We start from the raw sequence: 17,338 nt of genomic DNA, 5'->3' as shown, positions 1-17,338 counted from the left end.
TCATATTTGAAGTCTTGGAGCAAAGATGGTGTTTTGTTGCATAATGATTTAACAGTCAATTTGCATGCATGGGTTGTACAAGTTTTGATGCTAAAAAAACAGCTATGAAGCACTGGTGCACTGATGTTACATTTGTTAAAAATGAAGTATTTATCTCATACTAAACATCTTACACTTATCTTATCAAACACTTTCTAGAGTGTGCTGTATAACCATTGATATTCTTCAACTAAACCTCAGACAGCACAGGTTTGAGTCCCAGCTGAAGGTATTTCCCTGCTCCTGTTCCCTTCTCACCTTTCCCATTGTTTCCTGCCTATACTATCCTGTCCATTAAAAGTGAAAAACCCCAATGTACTAATAAATAAAGCAATAACACATTTTTATAATGGATTCTCGAATGAGACTCCCATGTTTCTCATTTTTTACTCATTTCACACAGAACTTTATCATGTCACAGTTGTCTATAGTTTTATATCTCCTAAGGCATTTTAGGAGAAATATCTAAAACATTATTGATGCTAAAATGGGAGATATGTGAGAATCACAACTAAGTCTCCTGAGATTAGGAAAAACAACCACTGAGCAATAATGTTTTTCCTCTGAGTGCTCCACCCATTAGAATCTCAGTTTTACTTAGGAAGTACACAACTTAGATAGCATAATCTTTCAGATAAGGTAAGACATATCCTTTCGAGACAATGGGATATTTTTAAAACAGGAATAAGGTGAAATTCAGGAGATATCACATATCTGATAACATTTGAGAAAAACAGGAAAAGACAAGACAGGATCCAAAGGTTGTCATATTTCTCACAGCACACACAAAAAGTTACCTTTAACATAGTTTTACATATTGGGCCCTATCATACACCCGGCACAATGTGACGGCATGCACAAGTGTTTTTTTCTAGTTTTAGCCCTAACGCAGTTATCATTTTCACATTGTTTAAATAGCAAATGCACTCATACCCATCTGTTCGCCCATGGGCATGCTGGTAAAAAGAGGTGTGTTGCTATTTTGAGGCAACTGAAAATGACTTTGCCAATGACCAACAAAAACCTGATATAAGCATTTTTTTTTTTTTTAATGTGCATGTTAGTAATATAGGCGGGTGTGCAACGCATGTACACTTTTGTAAGTTTGGAAATTGGGCCCATGCAGGTTTTGTGTAGCCAGCCCACTTTTATTTCCCATGCTCTGTTTGGCTGTTTTTTTAAAATTTAAAGCTGCAGGAAAAAAAAAAAAAAAAAAAAAAAATGCTTAAAAATGATCCTAAATATATTTTTTGTGAAATTACTCTCATTTTAGCCCGATTCACAAAGGTAAGCTTGTAATAATGTTTTATAATAAGAGCAGTACTAGTGGGTTTCCACAGGAAATTCAAGCATGCAGCCATTCGTCTTTGCGTCTTTGTCACATCTGTAAACAGAAATGAAGTCCCAGCTAGTAGCTATATCATGTAAGGATGCTGCTTGTAGCGGATCATTTATAGCCTTTTCTCACAGCAGCTGAAATAATTAAACTTATCATTTTGATGGTGGATTGTAATCCAGAAAGGTCTAAATGACAATCATCAGTGACAACTGGAGATTCACCCAAAAGCAAAAGACGTCAGACTGCGGAGTGCCTACAGAAATTTAAATCTACAGGTAACGCCTGCAAATTTTTGCAGATGTTGTTAACATTAACAATTTGAGAACAATGTAAAACAGTAATAATGATTTGCATGGTTTCGCATGATCCAAGCTAAGTGATTGTTAGATTTAATCACCATTGGCAGAGCAATTTATTGTAGGCCGAATGCTTTTTTCCTCAGTTGGTCAGAAGTGGCAGACATGTTACTTACTTGTTCAGATGATATTTTCCAGTGAAAATTCTTATTTTGGTCATACTTCCAAGACTCTAGAATCTGTGTTTCCACACCGATGTGGTGACTGACACCAAACATTAGATTAATCCGCACTGAAGTGTCCTGTCGATGCACAACGCACGTAACGATAATAATTCCACAACATAGATGGCGACAAAGAGGCAAAACTTCCGGACTGCAGCTTTAATGGGAAATTCAATAAGACCTTCCATTTATAACTCTGCACAGACGGAATAAAAATTTATGACAAATTACAGTAACTCATTTTTTTTTATATAGAAAAATTATTGTAGTTTTTATACAGTATTTTCTGTTTTCTTAAATCGCATACAAATGTATGTAAAAATACAAAAATAATCTGTAATTAATACAATAACAAAACAGTTAGATGAGAAAACAGCCAAATGACTGGCAGCAACAGCTGCCAAACAAAAAACATAAAATTAAAGTAAAATATCCTTATTTAAATAAGCTATTTAAAACACTGTGACAATGACTGGTAGCAACAGAACATCAAACACTAAAAGATCTGTCTAGGTCTCAGCATCTTCACTTATTACAGTCCAGTTTAACTATTTCTTTCATACAAAACTTTTAGATGTTTTATTGAAAATAGTAAAGTTTGAAGTTACAATTATGGAGGTCAGTGTTTGCTTTAGTTGGGCTCTTGACCCTTAACTTCTTAACTTTAATGTTTCTCTGGCTGCTGTAACTGTGTGTTTTTGAAGCACATTTGTTATAGCAAAAATTGATGAAACTGATTTAGGATATATTTGTTTAGCAGACACTTCTGTCAGTCATTGACAATTTTTCTTTTTATCGACCTTTAACTGTTATTTTCATTAAAACATTGCATTGGTAAACATGTGGCACCTTGTGCTGCCAGATTTATTGTTGTAGATTGATCGTGTGGGCCCTGTGTTGGCCTAGTGAGGGCTTCCTGGGAGCTAAGGGAGGGCTGCCCGTGCAGGGCCAGCGTTAAGGGCTGCGTTTTGCCAATGAGCAAATTCTCAGGCTTGTTTGCAGGGTATTGTCAGGGTTCTGTCACTTCGGTCTAGTTTATTTCTTGGTTTTGTGACAGAGCTCTGACACTCCCGTTCTTGTCCTGTTTTTGTGTGAGCGTACAGTCTCGAGTGTTCTCGGGGCTGTGCGCTCTCTTGTCTGCGTGCCTTGTTTCATGTTGGGAGTGTGGCATTCGTCCCGGCACTCGTGTCTAGTTTGGTTTCGTGTCGGGATTCGGACACTCGCGCTCCCAGTCCTGTCTTTATTGTGAGCGCACGGTTTGTGTGTACTTTCACTTGCCGTGCGCTCTTGTCTCATGTTTTGTGTAGCACGCGGTTATTTCCACCTGCCGCGTGCTTTCATGTTGTGTTTTTGTCTTGTGTTGTGTAGCACGCAGTCTGTTTCACGGGCTGCGTGCTCTCATGTTGTCTTGTTTTGTGTGAACACGTGGCTTATGAGTTTCATAGTCACGTGTTCGTGTCTCGTCTTGTGTAAGCACATGGCTTGTGATTTGTCTTCATTGGCCATGTGCTTGTGTCTTTGTTTTGTTTTGGTGTGAGCACATGACTTGTCATGTGTTTCTTTGTGCCATGTGCTCTCATGTCTATTGTCTTGACCCCGCCCACCTTGTTACCTGATTATTGGTTGATTTGCCCCACCTGTCCTCCCTCATTACCTGCCTCATTTGCTCTCCTATTTATTCTCCTTGTGTTTGCAGTCCTGTGCTGGTTCGTTGTCATATTTTCCCTGGTGTTTCCAGTCAAGTCATGTCAAGCCAAGTCAAGTCGTGTCCTGTTTTTGTCAAGTCTGTTTTCCCCCACGGGGTAGTTTTTGTTGTGTTTTTGTTTTATTTTTATTATTAATAAAAAGTCCTTCCTCCCCTGCATTTGAGTCCTCGCTCCTTCCCTAAACCTGACAGGTATGGCCAGCTTTGTCTCCATACTGGTGTGATGAATCTGACCCAAAAGAACTGGATAAAGTATTTTGAATGCTTCCAATTCATAATCCAATTAGTGAGTTGTAATGCAGCCTGAACCATAATCACGCCATGTTCTATCGTTGCCTGATGGAGTTTGGGATCTTGCCACTGTCGCCTGTGGCTTCTTAGTGGGGACATTTCTTATTGAACATATTGATCTGACTGTATTGACCATCTTGAAAACATTGCTCATGATGGGTGGTAGATCTGACTTTTTCAGTGTAAAAGTACAAAAAAATGGAAAACCAGTGAATAGCCAAATTTTCATTACAACTATTGAACAACAACTATTAAACACTTGTATGCTTGCATCTGATGTTAAGTAAAAGCTTTGTATTACTAAAAGAACCTTATTCAGGACATTGGAGATGTATGAGGTCTTTCATTCCAGCAAGATATGGATACCATGAAAGGTGAGGAAAGAAGATACAACCTGATAGACGCTCCATTACTGACACTGCAGTTCCTCACAGTAGAAGAGCACAGTGTGTTTTAATGCTGCTGGAGCTCATGGATGTTGTTCAGTACCAGAGAACTGAGAAATCTTCCACCCTGAACACTGATATTGTGTCATTCAGAAACACAATGAAACCAAAGAGCTGCTGCAGTTTATTACATGAACTAATAATGAGCCCAGAACAGTGTAGAATGAATGATAGAAAGTGTTCAGTGACCTTACAAAATATTAATAATGACCAAACCAATAATATACATGATTCTGTCAATAGACTTCAGAAATGTGTGTATAATTGTTTGACATGTTTCACAGCATGAGGAAGTTGTTGGAAAATGTGTTTGTGACTGATCTACAGTCTTCAGGATAATGATTTAAATAGAGAGAGTCACTTTGCATTGTGACACATGCTTCAGTGCTCTGAGAGTGTTTATAGTGCTGTGAGTTTAACACTTCATGACTGACACTGTTTATCATAGTAACAGACACAGCAACTAAAATGGCATTTGTCATATTCTTCTTGATCTTAGGAATGTATTTTCAGGGTAAGACCTTACAATTGAATATAATACAAGTTGTAATAATATTTCAAAAACAGTAATTTCAGGGTTTTTTTTCTGCAATTGCGAAGTTTCAATGTCTTTTCAATGTTCATCAGATTCTACAGGACAGGTGACTGTAACTCAGACTCCCACAGAGAATCATGTTCAGAACAGACACACAGTCTCTCTGACCTGTAAAACCAGCAGCTCCATTGGACGTCAGTCAGATGGTGACTGTAAGTCGTGTGTCTCCTGGTACCTTCAGAAACCTGGAGAAACACCTAAACTTTTAGTGCACAGCATCAGGACCCTTGTGACTGAAACTCCATCTAGATTCAGTGGAAATGGAGCCGATTATGGAACTGATTTCACTCTGACCATCAGTGGAGTCCAGACTGAAGATACAGGAGATTATTACTGTCAGAGTTACCACTGGATCAACAGTAAAGCTGTGTTCACACAGTGATAAAGAGTGGTACAAAAACCTCGGTCAGTCAGACGTCACAGTGATGCACTGATACAGCTGAGAGATACTGCAGCTGCTCATACAACACAATCACACACAACACTGATCACAGCACAAATAGAAATAACACAATATCATTATCACGTTATTGAAGCTCATCAGTTTTTTGCAGATGAACCTTGAAGATGTATTGTTGTGATCCCTCAATATCTAAAGCTGAAAACTTCACATCATGTGGTTACAACATAAGGATGCCATTACCAAAATGGTCTTTTAGGCCACAACATATTATCATGTTCCACAAAATGTTATATGTCATGGCCTCAACATGCTGTGATTTTTCCAAAAGTCAATATGATGATTTATCCAGTATAATAGAGTGAACTGAGTCTGCCGCTTTGAGATATAATAATGCTTTAATAATTTGATTGTGTCATCATTTAAATATATTTCAATCATGACAACTCTCAAAATAGTTTTAGCATGTGAATGAATATGGCAGTGTTAAAGTATTTAGATCTGGAGGTGACGTAAAGTGAAAGTTGTCCATGAGGGGCTGCCACTTTAATTTTGTTTTGTTGTTTGTGTTTATTTTATTATTAAAGTTATTTTGAACATTAGCCAGTTCATTGAACCTGGTGCTTTGAACTTGGTGCCAAAACCCAGAAGGAATGAGGAATGAGCTGTCAAAGAGCCCTCACTGCTGTGGGAAATCCACAGTGCCATCGGGCTTGGAATGAGCAGAGCCTGTGCCATGGATGCTCAAGGCGGTGGGCTGGAGTGACTTACCGGGGGGACGGACAAATTCACTGCCGTCTGCCTGAGTTGTGGAGGGGTGGCTGCCATCAAAGTGTGTGTGTTCATAACATTGTTATAACATTTAAACCACTGCAATATTTATGAATGATCTCATTGACAGTGGTTCCCAGCGGGCTCAACTGCCTGTTGCATGTAAAGGTTTTTTTTTGTACACCGAAACTACATCCTTTTCAGCATGGTGATATAAAATGGCAAGTCAGTCCAGTGAGATGAACAGTGACTGATGTCTAATTTGGAAACAACTCAGAGACCTTTGAAAGTTCTAATTACATTTTAGTTTTCCTGATGATTTCTGAACTACCAAAGAGTTATCTTTGAATTTAGAGTTGAGGTTTTGAACTAAATTGTCTCATTTTCATAAATGTGAACATAATGTTTATGCATTGACATCAGGGTAAAATCCTGTAGCTCAGAGGGTTCAGCCGGGTAGAGAGGATCAGGTGAATTTATTTTTAATTACTGTGAATTGATTTTGAAATTTCATTTTCTGTGAATTGATATTGAAACGAAATTGAGACCAGTTGGTTGTAGATTATTTTATTTTACTATCAAATTTAAACAAATCACCACAAACAGAGTTTATTTTCCAATACAGATCTATTTTGATTCATTCAGTACTGTTTTAATTACACCTCCATAGTACTGGCATATGGTTAATATTAGTAGTAAAAACATGTCATTTGATACATGCGCTACAGAGGCTTAATTCACTTCAGTTGAGTCTCATCACATGTTCACTACTGTACCTCTATACTCTTTCACACACACTCCAGTCCAGAGCCTGGGAAAGGGTGGTGATTTAAGGGATGTGGTGGCGCTGATCCCAGAGAGAGGTCGACTCTCCCTCTATCTTTCCCTCTTCTTGAACCAGTGGTCCACAGCTGGTACATCGAAGAGCTGGTCAGACCAAGGGAATAGCACAGGTTGGAAGTCAAGATCACACTGGAAAGCGGTAAGACCAGTGACAGGCAGACGGAGAGGTCTGTTCATGTTCGGCCCGAAGGAGATTACAGCATATGCTGATTACAACAGTAGTAGATTCTGAGAAAGCAAACAATTTTCTGCTGTTCTCCTGCATGGGAGTCCACAGTAGGATGAGAAAACACTTCTTTGAAATGGGAGACAAAAGCAATCTGTAACTGGACCGTCTTGTTCCCAACTCTTGGTGGCCAGACAGAAGAGATATTGAATATTCTGTAGGGATTCAATATGGATGCACCTTAACGCTCGATGAACACTGCAGAAGAAAACTGCAGCATTCCTCCAAAGCACTACAGTACATTATTTAAATAGAGTCACTTTGCATTGTGACACATGCTTCAGTGCTCTGAGAGTGTTTATAGTGCTGTGAGTTTAACACTTCATGACTGAGAGCAGAACAGAACACAATCTTCATCATCACACAAGACAAAAGAACAACAATGAACTGTTTAATATGATCATCATGTTTTAGGTGTAATATGATCCCTGTCAATCAAACTGAACAGACTGAATTCAGTTGATTTTCATGCCATTTTCATATCTCTATTTTCATCGTGACATTTTCAGCAGAAGTGAAACTGGTGTGTTCCAGTCCAGATCATGTGACCAATCAAACAGTGAGACTGAAAAGCCCATTTGCATTGTCAGGGTGGAGTGATTGTGATCCTCTCAGAATAGAGCAGCTCTGTCTCCAGAGACCATGTTCAAACCCCAAGAGCTTTATTTGACTTTATTTCCTGCTACATCAAGCTTGTGAAAAGCACCTGCATCTTCATCTGTTAGTTGAATGATGTTGTCAGACACAAAGTGAACTTGTTGAGAAGCTTTATTGAATGTTACAGCAGATTGAAAGATCACACAGTGCTTTGACACGCCAGCTCTCTTTCAGTATTGAGTTGTAAATCACTACAGCTGCAGCACTAGACTCATGTGAATCCTGCCTGACACAGGACACTCAGATACGGCTCATCTTCAGGAGAGAAACATCAGCACTCAGAGCTCTTGTGGAACGAGACCTCATGAGGAGCTCCATCATGTGTTACTCTGCAGACGTACACCTCTCCCTCTTCCCAGCGTGCTTTGCTGAGGGTCAGGACGCTACTGCGGCTGTAGCGGCCGTCCCGCTGGCTCTCCGCGCTGGTCACGACCCCCTCGGTGACCTCTGACCCGTCCAGTGTCCAGCTCACCAGCGCCCCCTGTGGAGAGTAAGAGCTGAGCAGGCAGAGCAGTGCGGCTGAGTCTCCAGAGATCTGCAGAGAAGAGGGCGGCAGCAGAGACACTGAGGGCTTCACTGTGGGACCAGCTGCAGGAGACAAACACAACACATTCACACACACAAAGAAAACACACTGTTTCACTCACAGCATTTCAACAGCAGCAGAAATCATGACAATCTGATCCTTCATGACATTCAACATCACTAGAGCTGATATAATATACAATATACAAACTACACAATCACTTTTTGAGTTAACTCTGAACATAAAGTTCTTAAATTTTTCTTGAGATGCTCAACTCAAAATGTAACTCAATTTCAAATAGAATTAAAACACAACTGAATCATATACATATCTTTTGTTTATATTGTAAAACACTGAATTATAAGCACAACATGAACAAAAGAGATTCAGTATCATTGACTGAAATAGTAGTCTTTTGATCTTCAAGGCAACTAAAGAATATTTATCAATGCTGTCCTTGTTTTTTCATCTCCATGTTTTATTTTCAAAGCTACACGACATGAACATCATTTGCCTCTTAAAACTAGAGACACACATTTTACCCATATTCACCCATGGCAAACAAGTTACAAAAGCTGCAGTGAGAAGAACATAAACCTCAACACACGAATCTCAAACATGATGATCAACAATTATAATTCAGTAAAAATATGAACTCTGAACCATATGACAGCTGAATAACTGTGACAACAACAGCAGCAGCAGCAGAAATCAAGCCAGTAAATATAAAGCAATAATCATTTTTTTTTTTTTTTATAATAATTACCACTTTTTTTCAACTTAGCTAGCTTTGAAAATAAAACATGGAGATGAAAGAACAAGAATTAGCTGCTCACATTGATAAATGTTAAATACTCTTTATTTTCCTTGACAAGAAGTCTTCAGTTCAAAAAACAACCCGCTACTGATGAACAAAAGTTTTTTCCTTGATTTTATCTGGAGCAAATTAGTTGAGTTAACTTAAAAGTTGAATCCGATAGGTTGCCTTTTAATTGTTATTATATATATTTTTAAATTAGCTTAACTTTTTTTTTATTTTTCATTTATTTTTTTAAATTGTACAGTTCTATTAATTGTTACACCTTTAGAATGTATAATATGTTAAAACTCACGACAAACAACCAAGTTCAGATGTAGAGATTTGCAAGAAATTTGCAAATATTATAATGTATTTTAAATTTGGCTACAATAATTTATGAAAAGATATGAGGCATTATAACGTACATTATGAATAACTTTAAGGCTTCAAGTCTCACTATAATATCTAATAATTATTATTATGTAAAAATGTTGTTCTTGTTTCAACTGTAAATCACTTTCTGAAATCTAAATTGTATATATTTTTAAATATGTAATTAAAAGGACTTACCGAGCACCAGTTTAGTTCCTCCACCGAAAGCCCTCCACAGTGATACAATCTAATGAAATGGTCGTACAAAAACCTCTATTCCACTCGAGTGAACACAAACTCCAGCAGAGAGAGAGAAACAACACTTCAACACACTGATATTAGAAGAAACTCACATCTTCTCAACACTTAAACATTCAGTTTGACCTAAATGCTTTCTGATATTACACTGTTTAAAGAAATATATCTGATGATCTGTGACCTCTGAGGTGACCTTTGACCTTTTATCATGGATGATGTTGTGGAGTTTCTCATAATGATCTTCTGTTCTTCATATGAAGCTCAATCATCATGATTCACAGAAAAACCTGCAGCTTTAAATTAATTAATCAATAATTCTGAACATTTCATATGAACATTGTTTAATCTAGTGTCACATGACTTGTTCATGAGTCCTGATGAACACCATCAGGAACATAACAGGACATCAGGACTCACAAACACCATTATGCACATAATTTCTGGTTTACTATAAAAACAGTTTGATTTATTTATGTCACATATCCTTTGCCTGCTGTTTCCTGCTACTCCCCACCATAGGTCACCTTTTCATTGCACACAGTCACATATCACTCTGGACTACATTTCCCACAATTCCCCATCTAGGAACCAATCACACACACACCTGTTTCCCATCAGTGACATTTTATAAGCTGCACCCAAACACACACACTTTGCTTGAGTATTGTTTAGCCTTTATCCAACATTGTCTCCGTGTTATTCCTTGTTCCTAGTTCCTAGACTTGCCTTGTTTTTGACACTGGAATGTTTATCCCTTGTTTGATGATCGTTTGCTGCCTGTCTCGACCATTGCCTGTGACTTGGATTACTCTTCTGCCTTGCCCTTATATTTCTGTTTGCTGTTGTTTGACCCCTGCCTGTACGACTACGGTCATTCTAATAAAGCCTGCGTTTGGACCTACCCCTTGTCGTCGCGACTCCCAATGCCACAATTTAGTACTTGATTTCTCATTGTTAACATGCTTTGAAAAGTGTGGTACTTTAATGTGTTCATGAAGAAATTATGAATGTGTTTGACGTTTGACATATGTTTAAAATGATCTACTGTTACAATCACAGAAGGGCAGAGACACTGGATGTATAAAAGTAAGGTGCACTGTAAAATGTTTATTGTCAAATTAACAGTAACTTACTGGCAACAATTATCCAGTAGTTGCTGTATTTAATACCACAGTAAAATTACCGTGAAAATAACTACAGTAGTTTTACTGTACTGTACTTTAAAATAAAGTATAATGCTGTACTTTATTTTACAGTATGCCTAAAACTACTGTAGTTATTTTCAGTTATTTTTTATTTATTTTAAGTTAACTGTTATATATTCAATAACACAAATTATTGCTTCAGATCAACTTTATTTAGGTTTCATCTTTTATATTTCTGAACTTCAATACAGAAATTTACCAGCATATTAATTTCATCAATTAACAAAATACAATTAAATTCATACCACTAAAATCACATTAACACATTGTGCCAGTGGAAAATAAATGTTGGAAATATAAAAATAAAGTTTGAAGAGTTAAAGTACTTAATTAGTAGCAGTATACAACAATAACCAATGAATACATATCATCTTACATCTTAAAACCACATGCCATAAAGAAAATGGTCTTCTTTATTGCGACGACTCTTCCCCCCGTCTCACGATGGTTCAGCCCGTCTGCCAGCGCCGCTGCAGGAAAAAAATGCTGTCAGCACGGCTTAACTGAAAAATGAGCACCTGCACCAAAAGTATTTATACCTTGTAGTTGCAAACAACATTGGTACAAAACAAAAAACATGATTACATGCGTTTTAAAGTTGACCTACCATTTTCACGAATGCTTTTCGTCTTCATAACGACTCTTCCCGCCTGTCTCACGTTAGTTCAGCCGGTCTCTGCCAGCGCCGCTGCTGGAGGAAAGAGCTACTTAGTGCAGCTTAACAGGGAAATGAGCACCCGCTTCGATGTTCTTACGGATATTTATAAACTAAAACATATTTATACCTTGCAAACAATATTAGTACAAAACAAAAAAGGCGATTACATGAGTTTTAAAACTGACCTACCGATTTCAGGTAATAGGCTTTTCGTCTTCACGGCTCTTCCCGCCTGTCTCGCGATGGTCCAGCCGGTCTGCCAGCGCCGCTGTGGGAGGAAAATTCTAGTTAGTGCGGCTTAAATGGGAAATACTCACCCGGTCCGATGTTCATACATATATTATTAACTCAAACGTACTCGGTTACTAACGTAACCTCGGTTCCCTGAGATACGGAACGAGTACTGCGTATGGGGAAAGGTCTCCCTTTTTCCCTGCTGCTGAAGCGTTTTTCAATAACGCAGTGTAACTGCATTGTCATTGGTTCACTCATAGACAAGTTGTTGAACCAATGACGGCGCTGCATAGCTGCGCGGCCTATGGCGACAAAGCGCGCGAATATTCCCGCCGAAATGGGCGGGGTTGGGGGCTATATAAGCAGGCGTTTCGCCATAGGATTTCAGTGTAATCGACTGAAGCGACGACCCTGAAGCCGCAGCCTCGTGGCACGGCAAGTGACGCAGTACTCGTTCCGTATCTCAGGGAACCGAGGTTACGTTAGTAACCGAGTACATTCCCTTTCGATACTTCACTCGTACTGCGTATGGGGAACGAATTCAACCACGCCGTGCCACGGCTGGGAACGATATAGCCTGAAATTGGACACATGGGAGTGGGTCCAAAAGACAAGCGAGCAGGCAAACCTTAATCGAACCCTAGTTACACTTAAGGAAATAATTCCTGGGGTTGTGTGAGGCGGAACTCGCCAGAGGCCGCTTAATCACACTGAAAGAACCCGAGCTTGCAAGGTCGGGACATCGAGATGATAGAATCTGACAAAAGTGGACGGCGAAGACCAGCCGGCCGCCTCACAGATGTCTTGAATGGAAACTCCGTTGGACCAAGCCCACGAGGAAGCCATTCCTCTAGTGGAGTGGGCCCTGACTCCTATGGGGCAGTCCGCACCCAGTGAGGAGTAGCACAGGTTAATAGCATCCACTATCCAACGGGAAAGGCGCTGTTTTGAGACCGGAGACCCTTTGGTGCGGCCACCAAAACAAATAAAGAGCTGATCCGACTGCCTGAAAGGCTGCGATCGCTCCACATAGGTCCTCAATGCCCTGACTGGGCAGAGTAGTTCTAGCTCTCGTTCATCCGCCGAGGGAGGAAGAGCAGAAAGCGAGATGACCTGAGCTCTAAACGGGGTTGAGAGCACCTTAGGAACGTAGCCATGCCTAGGTTTCAGAACGACCTTCGAGTCTCCAGGCCCAAATTCAAGGCATGCAGGGTTGACAGAGAGGGCCTGCAAATCGCCAACGCGCTTAACCGATGCCAGTGCTAACAGCAGAGCGGTCTTTAGCGTTAGGGGCCTGAGATCGGCTGAACCCATTGGCTCAAAGGGGGCTCCCTTTAAGGCTCTGAGGACCAGCGAGAGGTCCCAAGTGGGAACGGTGAGGGGGCGAGGAGGATTCAATCGCCTAGCACCCCTCAGGAAACGGATTATAAGGCCGTTACGTCCCACTGATTGGCCAGCAATGGGAGCATGGAATGCCGCAATGGCTGCTACGTAAACCTTAAGAGTAGAAGGGGTGCGCCCCATTTCCAAGCGTTCTTGGAGGAAAGACAGTATGAAGGATACGTCACTCTCCACAGGGTCTATATTGCGTGAGGAACACCAATCAACAAAGGCAGACCATTTCTGGTCATAGAGGCGTCTCGTGGACGGGGCTCTAGCCTGAGAAATGGTATTTAGGACATCCCCGGGGAGGCTGGTCGGCTCCCATCGAGGGACCAGAGGTGCAGAGCCCAAAGCTCCGGCTGTGGGTGCCAGATCGTTCTGTTTGCCTGAGAGAGGAGGTCCCGTCTCAGGGGAATCGGCCACGGGGCTCTCAGGGAGAGCTTGAACAGCTCCGAGGACCAAACCTGGTTCCTCCAGAGCGGGGCTACCAGAAGGACTCTGTGTTGGTCTTCTCTGATGCGCCTGATGACCTGAGGGATCAGTGCGATCGGAGGGAAGGCGTAAAGGAGCGTGCTGGGCCATGTATGGGCCAGAGCATCGACTTCCTTCCAGAAAAATGTTGGGCAATGAGAGTTGTCTTCTGAGGCGAAGAGGTCTATCTCTGCCCTCCCGAAGAACTCCCAAATTTTGAGGACCACTTTGGGGTGGAGCATCCACTCGTCGGAGGGGATGTTGCTCCGTGACAACATCAGCCCTAGTAGCCTCTGTAAAAACTTCAGAGGAAGACAGGCTTTGTTCTTGATTGAGGCCGTGAGCTGCCGTATCGCTAGAGCACGCTCCGGCGAGACTACTGCCGTCATGCGGACTGAGTCGAAAACTGCCCCCAGAAACGAGATTCGCTGGGTGGGGCACAGCGAGCTCTTGGCTAAGTTGACCCTGAGACCCAGGCATTGTAAATGGCTGAGGAGCACGGATCTGTGGTGTTCCGGCTAGAATGAGCCAGTCGTCGAGATAATTTAGGACCCGGATTCCCATTTGCCTCAGAGGGGAAAGCGCCGCGTCCATGCACTTGGTGAAAGTGCGAGGAGCCAGAGACAGCCCGAAGGGCAGGACCGTATATTGGTACGCCACTCCCTCGTATGCGAATCTCAAGAATCGTCTGTGACGGGGGGCTATCTGGATGTGAAAATACGCATCCTTCAGGTCCAGCGAGCAGAACCAGTCATCGGGGCAAATGTGCGCGAGGATCTGTTTCAGCGTCAGCATTTTGAACTTCCGTCTCATGAGGGAGTGATTCAAAAGTCTGAGGTCTAGAATGGGTCTGAGACCACCATCCTTCTTGGGGACCAGAATGTAGCGGCTGTAAAAGCCTGACTCGCTCTCTGTCGGGGAAACTATTTCCACAGCTCCCTTTCTTAGCAACGTCATGACTTCGGTTCGGAGGACATGCGCGTCATCCGGATTGACCGAGGTTTGAAGCACCCCGCCGAAGCGAGGGGGCCGTCGTGCAAACTGGAGCGAGTAGCCCTGGGTTACGATCCCCATAACCCATTCTGACACATCGGGGATGGCCTGCCAGGCCTCGGCCCGAGTGGCAAGGGGTTGAATGATATCGGATGACAGACCGCCGTTGAGGGGGTCGTACACCGAGAGAGGTGGAAGAGGAAATTTGCTCTCTTTTTGATGAGGTAAAATATTGTTCGCCGTGAAAACGGCATTTAGAGTGGGCGCAACAGGTGTGGGCCCAGCTGTCACATGGAGCATGTTTCCCACGCCCGGAATTAAACAAGGCGGAGGGGAAATTACTCGTGGGAGCTTTTGGGGTTGTCCGGTCGCAAGGGGACGATCCCCCATCCTCTTCCTTCCTGACGAATCAGGACGACTTCGGAGGCACCGGGTCCAGCACAATCTTGGGCCGGGGTCCCTGGCATCTCGGGAAGGGAGGGCGCTTCGCAGGGCGCGAGCGCTGGCGCTGCTCCTTGGGTGGCGCTGCCTGTGTTGCGGGTGGAGCTGGCTTGTTCTGCTGAGCCGGCGCAGTCCTGGGGCGGCTGGACGCAGAAGCAGAGCTGGAGCGCTTAGGCAAGAAATGCCTCATAGCCTGAGACGATTTCTGCGCAGCAGTAAAGCGCTCGGTGAAGCCGTCCACTGCAGGCCTGAAGAGACCAGAGGGAGAGACCAGGGCGTCTAGGAAGGCCGTCTTGTCCAGGTCCTTGATCTCCGTAAGGTTGAGCCACAGGTGGCGCTCCAAAACTACCAGGCTGGCCATGGAACGCCCGATGGCCTGGGCCGTGGCCTTCGTGGCTCGCAGGGCAAGGTCGGTGGCGCTGCGAAGATCCTTGAAAGCCGGCGCGTCAATTCCAGACTCGTCCAGCGAGCGGAGGAGTTTGGCCTGGAAGACCTGAAATATGGCCATTGTATGAAGCGCGGAGGCAGCCTGGCCCGCCGAGGTGTAAGCCCGTCCAGCCAAAGTAGAGGTGGTCCGACAGGGCTTGGAGGGAAGGGCCCTCTTGGTCTTCCATCCCACAGCCGCGGGAGGGCAGAGGTGAGCAGCCACCGCTTCGTCTAGGGGTGGCAGATGCTCGTATCCCTTCTCTTCGGCGCCATCGATGGCGGTGAGGGCGGAGCGGTGCGTTGTGTGAAGGCGGGCGGAATACGGAGCGCGCCACGACTTCGTGAGCTCCTCGTGGACCTCGGGAAAAAAGGGCGCTGAGCGCTGGCGAGGTGCTTGGCGGCGGCCTGGGAGGAACCACTCGTCCAGGCGGCTGCGAGACGGCTCCTCTGGAGGGGCCCACTCGAGGTCCAGCTCTTCCACGGCTCTGGACAGGATGCGGAATAGTTCGGCATCCATGCCCTGGCCGTGCTCAATGGGCTCCAAGGGAGGCGGGGGAGCGGGGTCATCCGGCTCACCAACCCATGCTTCCGCTTCGGAAGCCGCAAGTGACATGGAGTCATCCTGCTCGTCGTCTGTTCCTCTGAATGAGACGAGGTCACTTGCATCGGCAGAGGGCGAGAGAACAGAACAGGAGAGGGTTCCCTGGGAGGAGAGGGCGAGGCACGCGGGGGCTGGGCTGGCGTGAGCTCGCCTAACTCCGGGCGCTGAGTCGCTCTACCCCGCTGTCTCTTCCTGGCCGGTTCGCGGGAGGAAGGAGACGGGAGGGCGCGAGCGGCGAGATCGCCCTCCGTGAAGAAGGCGACCCGCGAGCGCAGGGAACTGAGACTCATGCACTCGCAGTGCGGGCATGAGTCTCCAGCAAGCGCGCCGTCCGCATGGGGCTTGCCCAGGCAGGCGACGCACTCGCTGTGTCCGTCGCTATCGTGCAGGGGGGCCCTGCACGTAGCACATGAGTGACGGGGCATCGGGGATGCCGGTGCCGTGAAAACGGCAGTTGGGTGGCTCTTTGTAGAGCGGCGAGGGCCGCGGAAGCTCTTAGAAGCGGTGAAAACCACTGTGGAAATGCTCTTTTAGAGCGGTGTTAAGCCGCGGGTGAAGCTCTCAGGCGGCGCGCCGGATGGCGGCAGGGGACGCACAGGAAGCGGCCGGGAGCGGGAAGCGGGAGGCGGCGGCCAAACGACGGCGCTTGCAGCTGCAGTCAGTGAAGGCGCCGGCGCTGTCCTCGTCCGGCGAATCCAGGCGAGTCCGCTGCGGGAGCCTCTTCAGACGGCGGCGAGAGCTGTCAGGAAGGCGGCGAGCTTCTTCGGCTTCAGGCGGAGATCAGCAAAGAGAAGTAGAGGTCGTCGCTGAAGGAGAAAACACTGAAATCCTATGGCGAAACGCCTGCTTATATAGCCCCTAACCCCGCCCATTTCGGCGGGAATATTCGCGCGCTTTGTCGCCATAGGCCGCGCAGCTATGCAGCGCCGTCATTGGTTCAACAACTTGTCTATGAGTGAACCAATGACGATGCAGTTACACTGCGTTATTGAAAAAGGCTTCAGCAGCGGGGAAAAAGGGAGACCTTTCCCCATACGCAGTACGAGTGAAGTATCGAAAGGGAACGTATTTATACTTTGCAAATAACATTTGTATAAAACAGATAAGGCAATTACGTGTGTTTTAAAGTATACCCACCT

The 17,338-nt window shown here is 44.1% G+C and overlaps 1 long non-coding RNA gene and 1 gene segment (V, D, J or C); one reads left to right on the top strand and one right to left on the bottom strand.

Moving 5' to 3' along the window:
• The first annotated feature begins 4,786 nt into the window (after positions 1-4,786).
• On the top strand, positions 4,787-5,864 carry LOC137015474 (immunoglobulin kappa variable 3-15-like). The segment is given in 2 exon segments: positions 4,787-4,854; positions 4,968-5,864. Coding segments are annotated over 2 exon segments (396 nt in total).
• Positions 5,865-7,927: 2,063 nt separating this feature from the next.
• On the bottom strand, positions 7,928-9,858 carry LOC137015288 (uncharacterized). The gene is made up of 2 exons (XR_010893933.1): positions 9,728-9,858; positions 7,928-8,420 (listed from the first exon to the last, which is right to left on the bottom strand). It is a non-coding gene; the product is annotated as an uncharacterized lncRNA (long non-coding RNA).
• Between the last annotated feature and the right edge of the window lie 7,480 nt (positions 9,859-17,338).

Source organism: Chanodichthys erythropterus, chromosome 24 (assembly GCF_024489055.1).
Source record: "Chanodichthys erythropterus isolate Z2021 chromosome 24, ASM2448905v1, whole genome shotgun sequence".
NCBI lineage: Eukaryota > Metazoa > Chordata > Actinopteri > Cypriniformes > Xenocyprididae > Chanodichthys > Chanodichthys erythropterus.
This window is presented reverse-complemented; position numbering and strand designations above follow the sequence as displayed.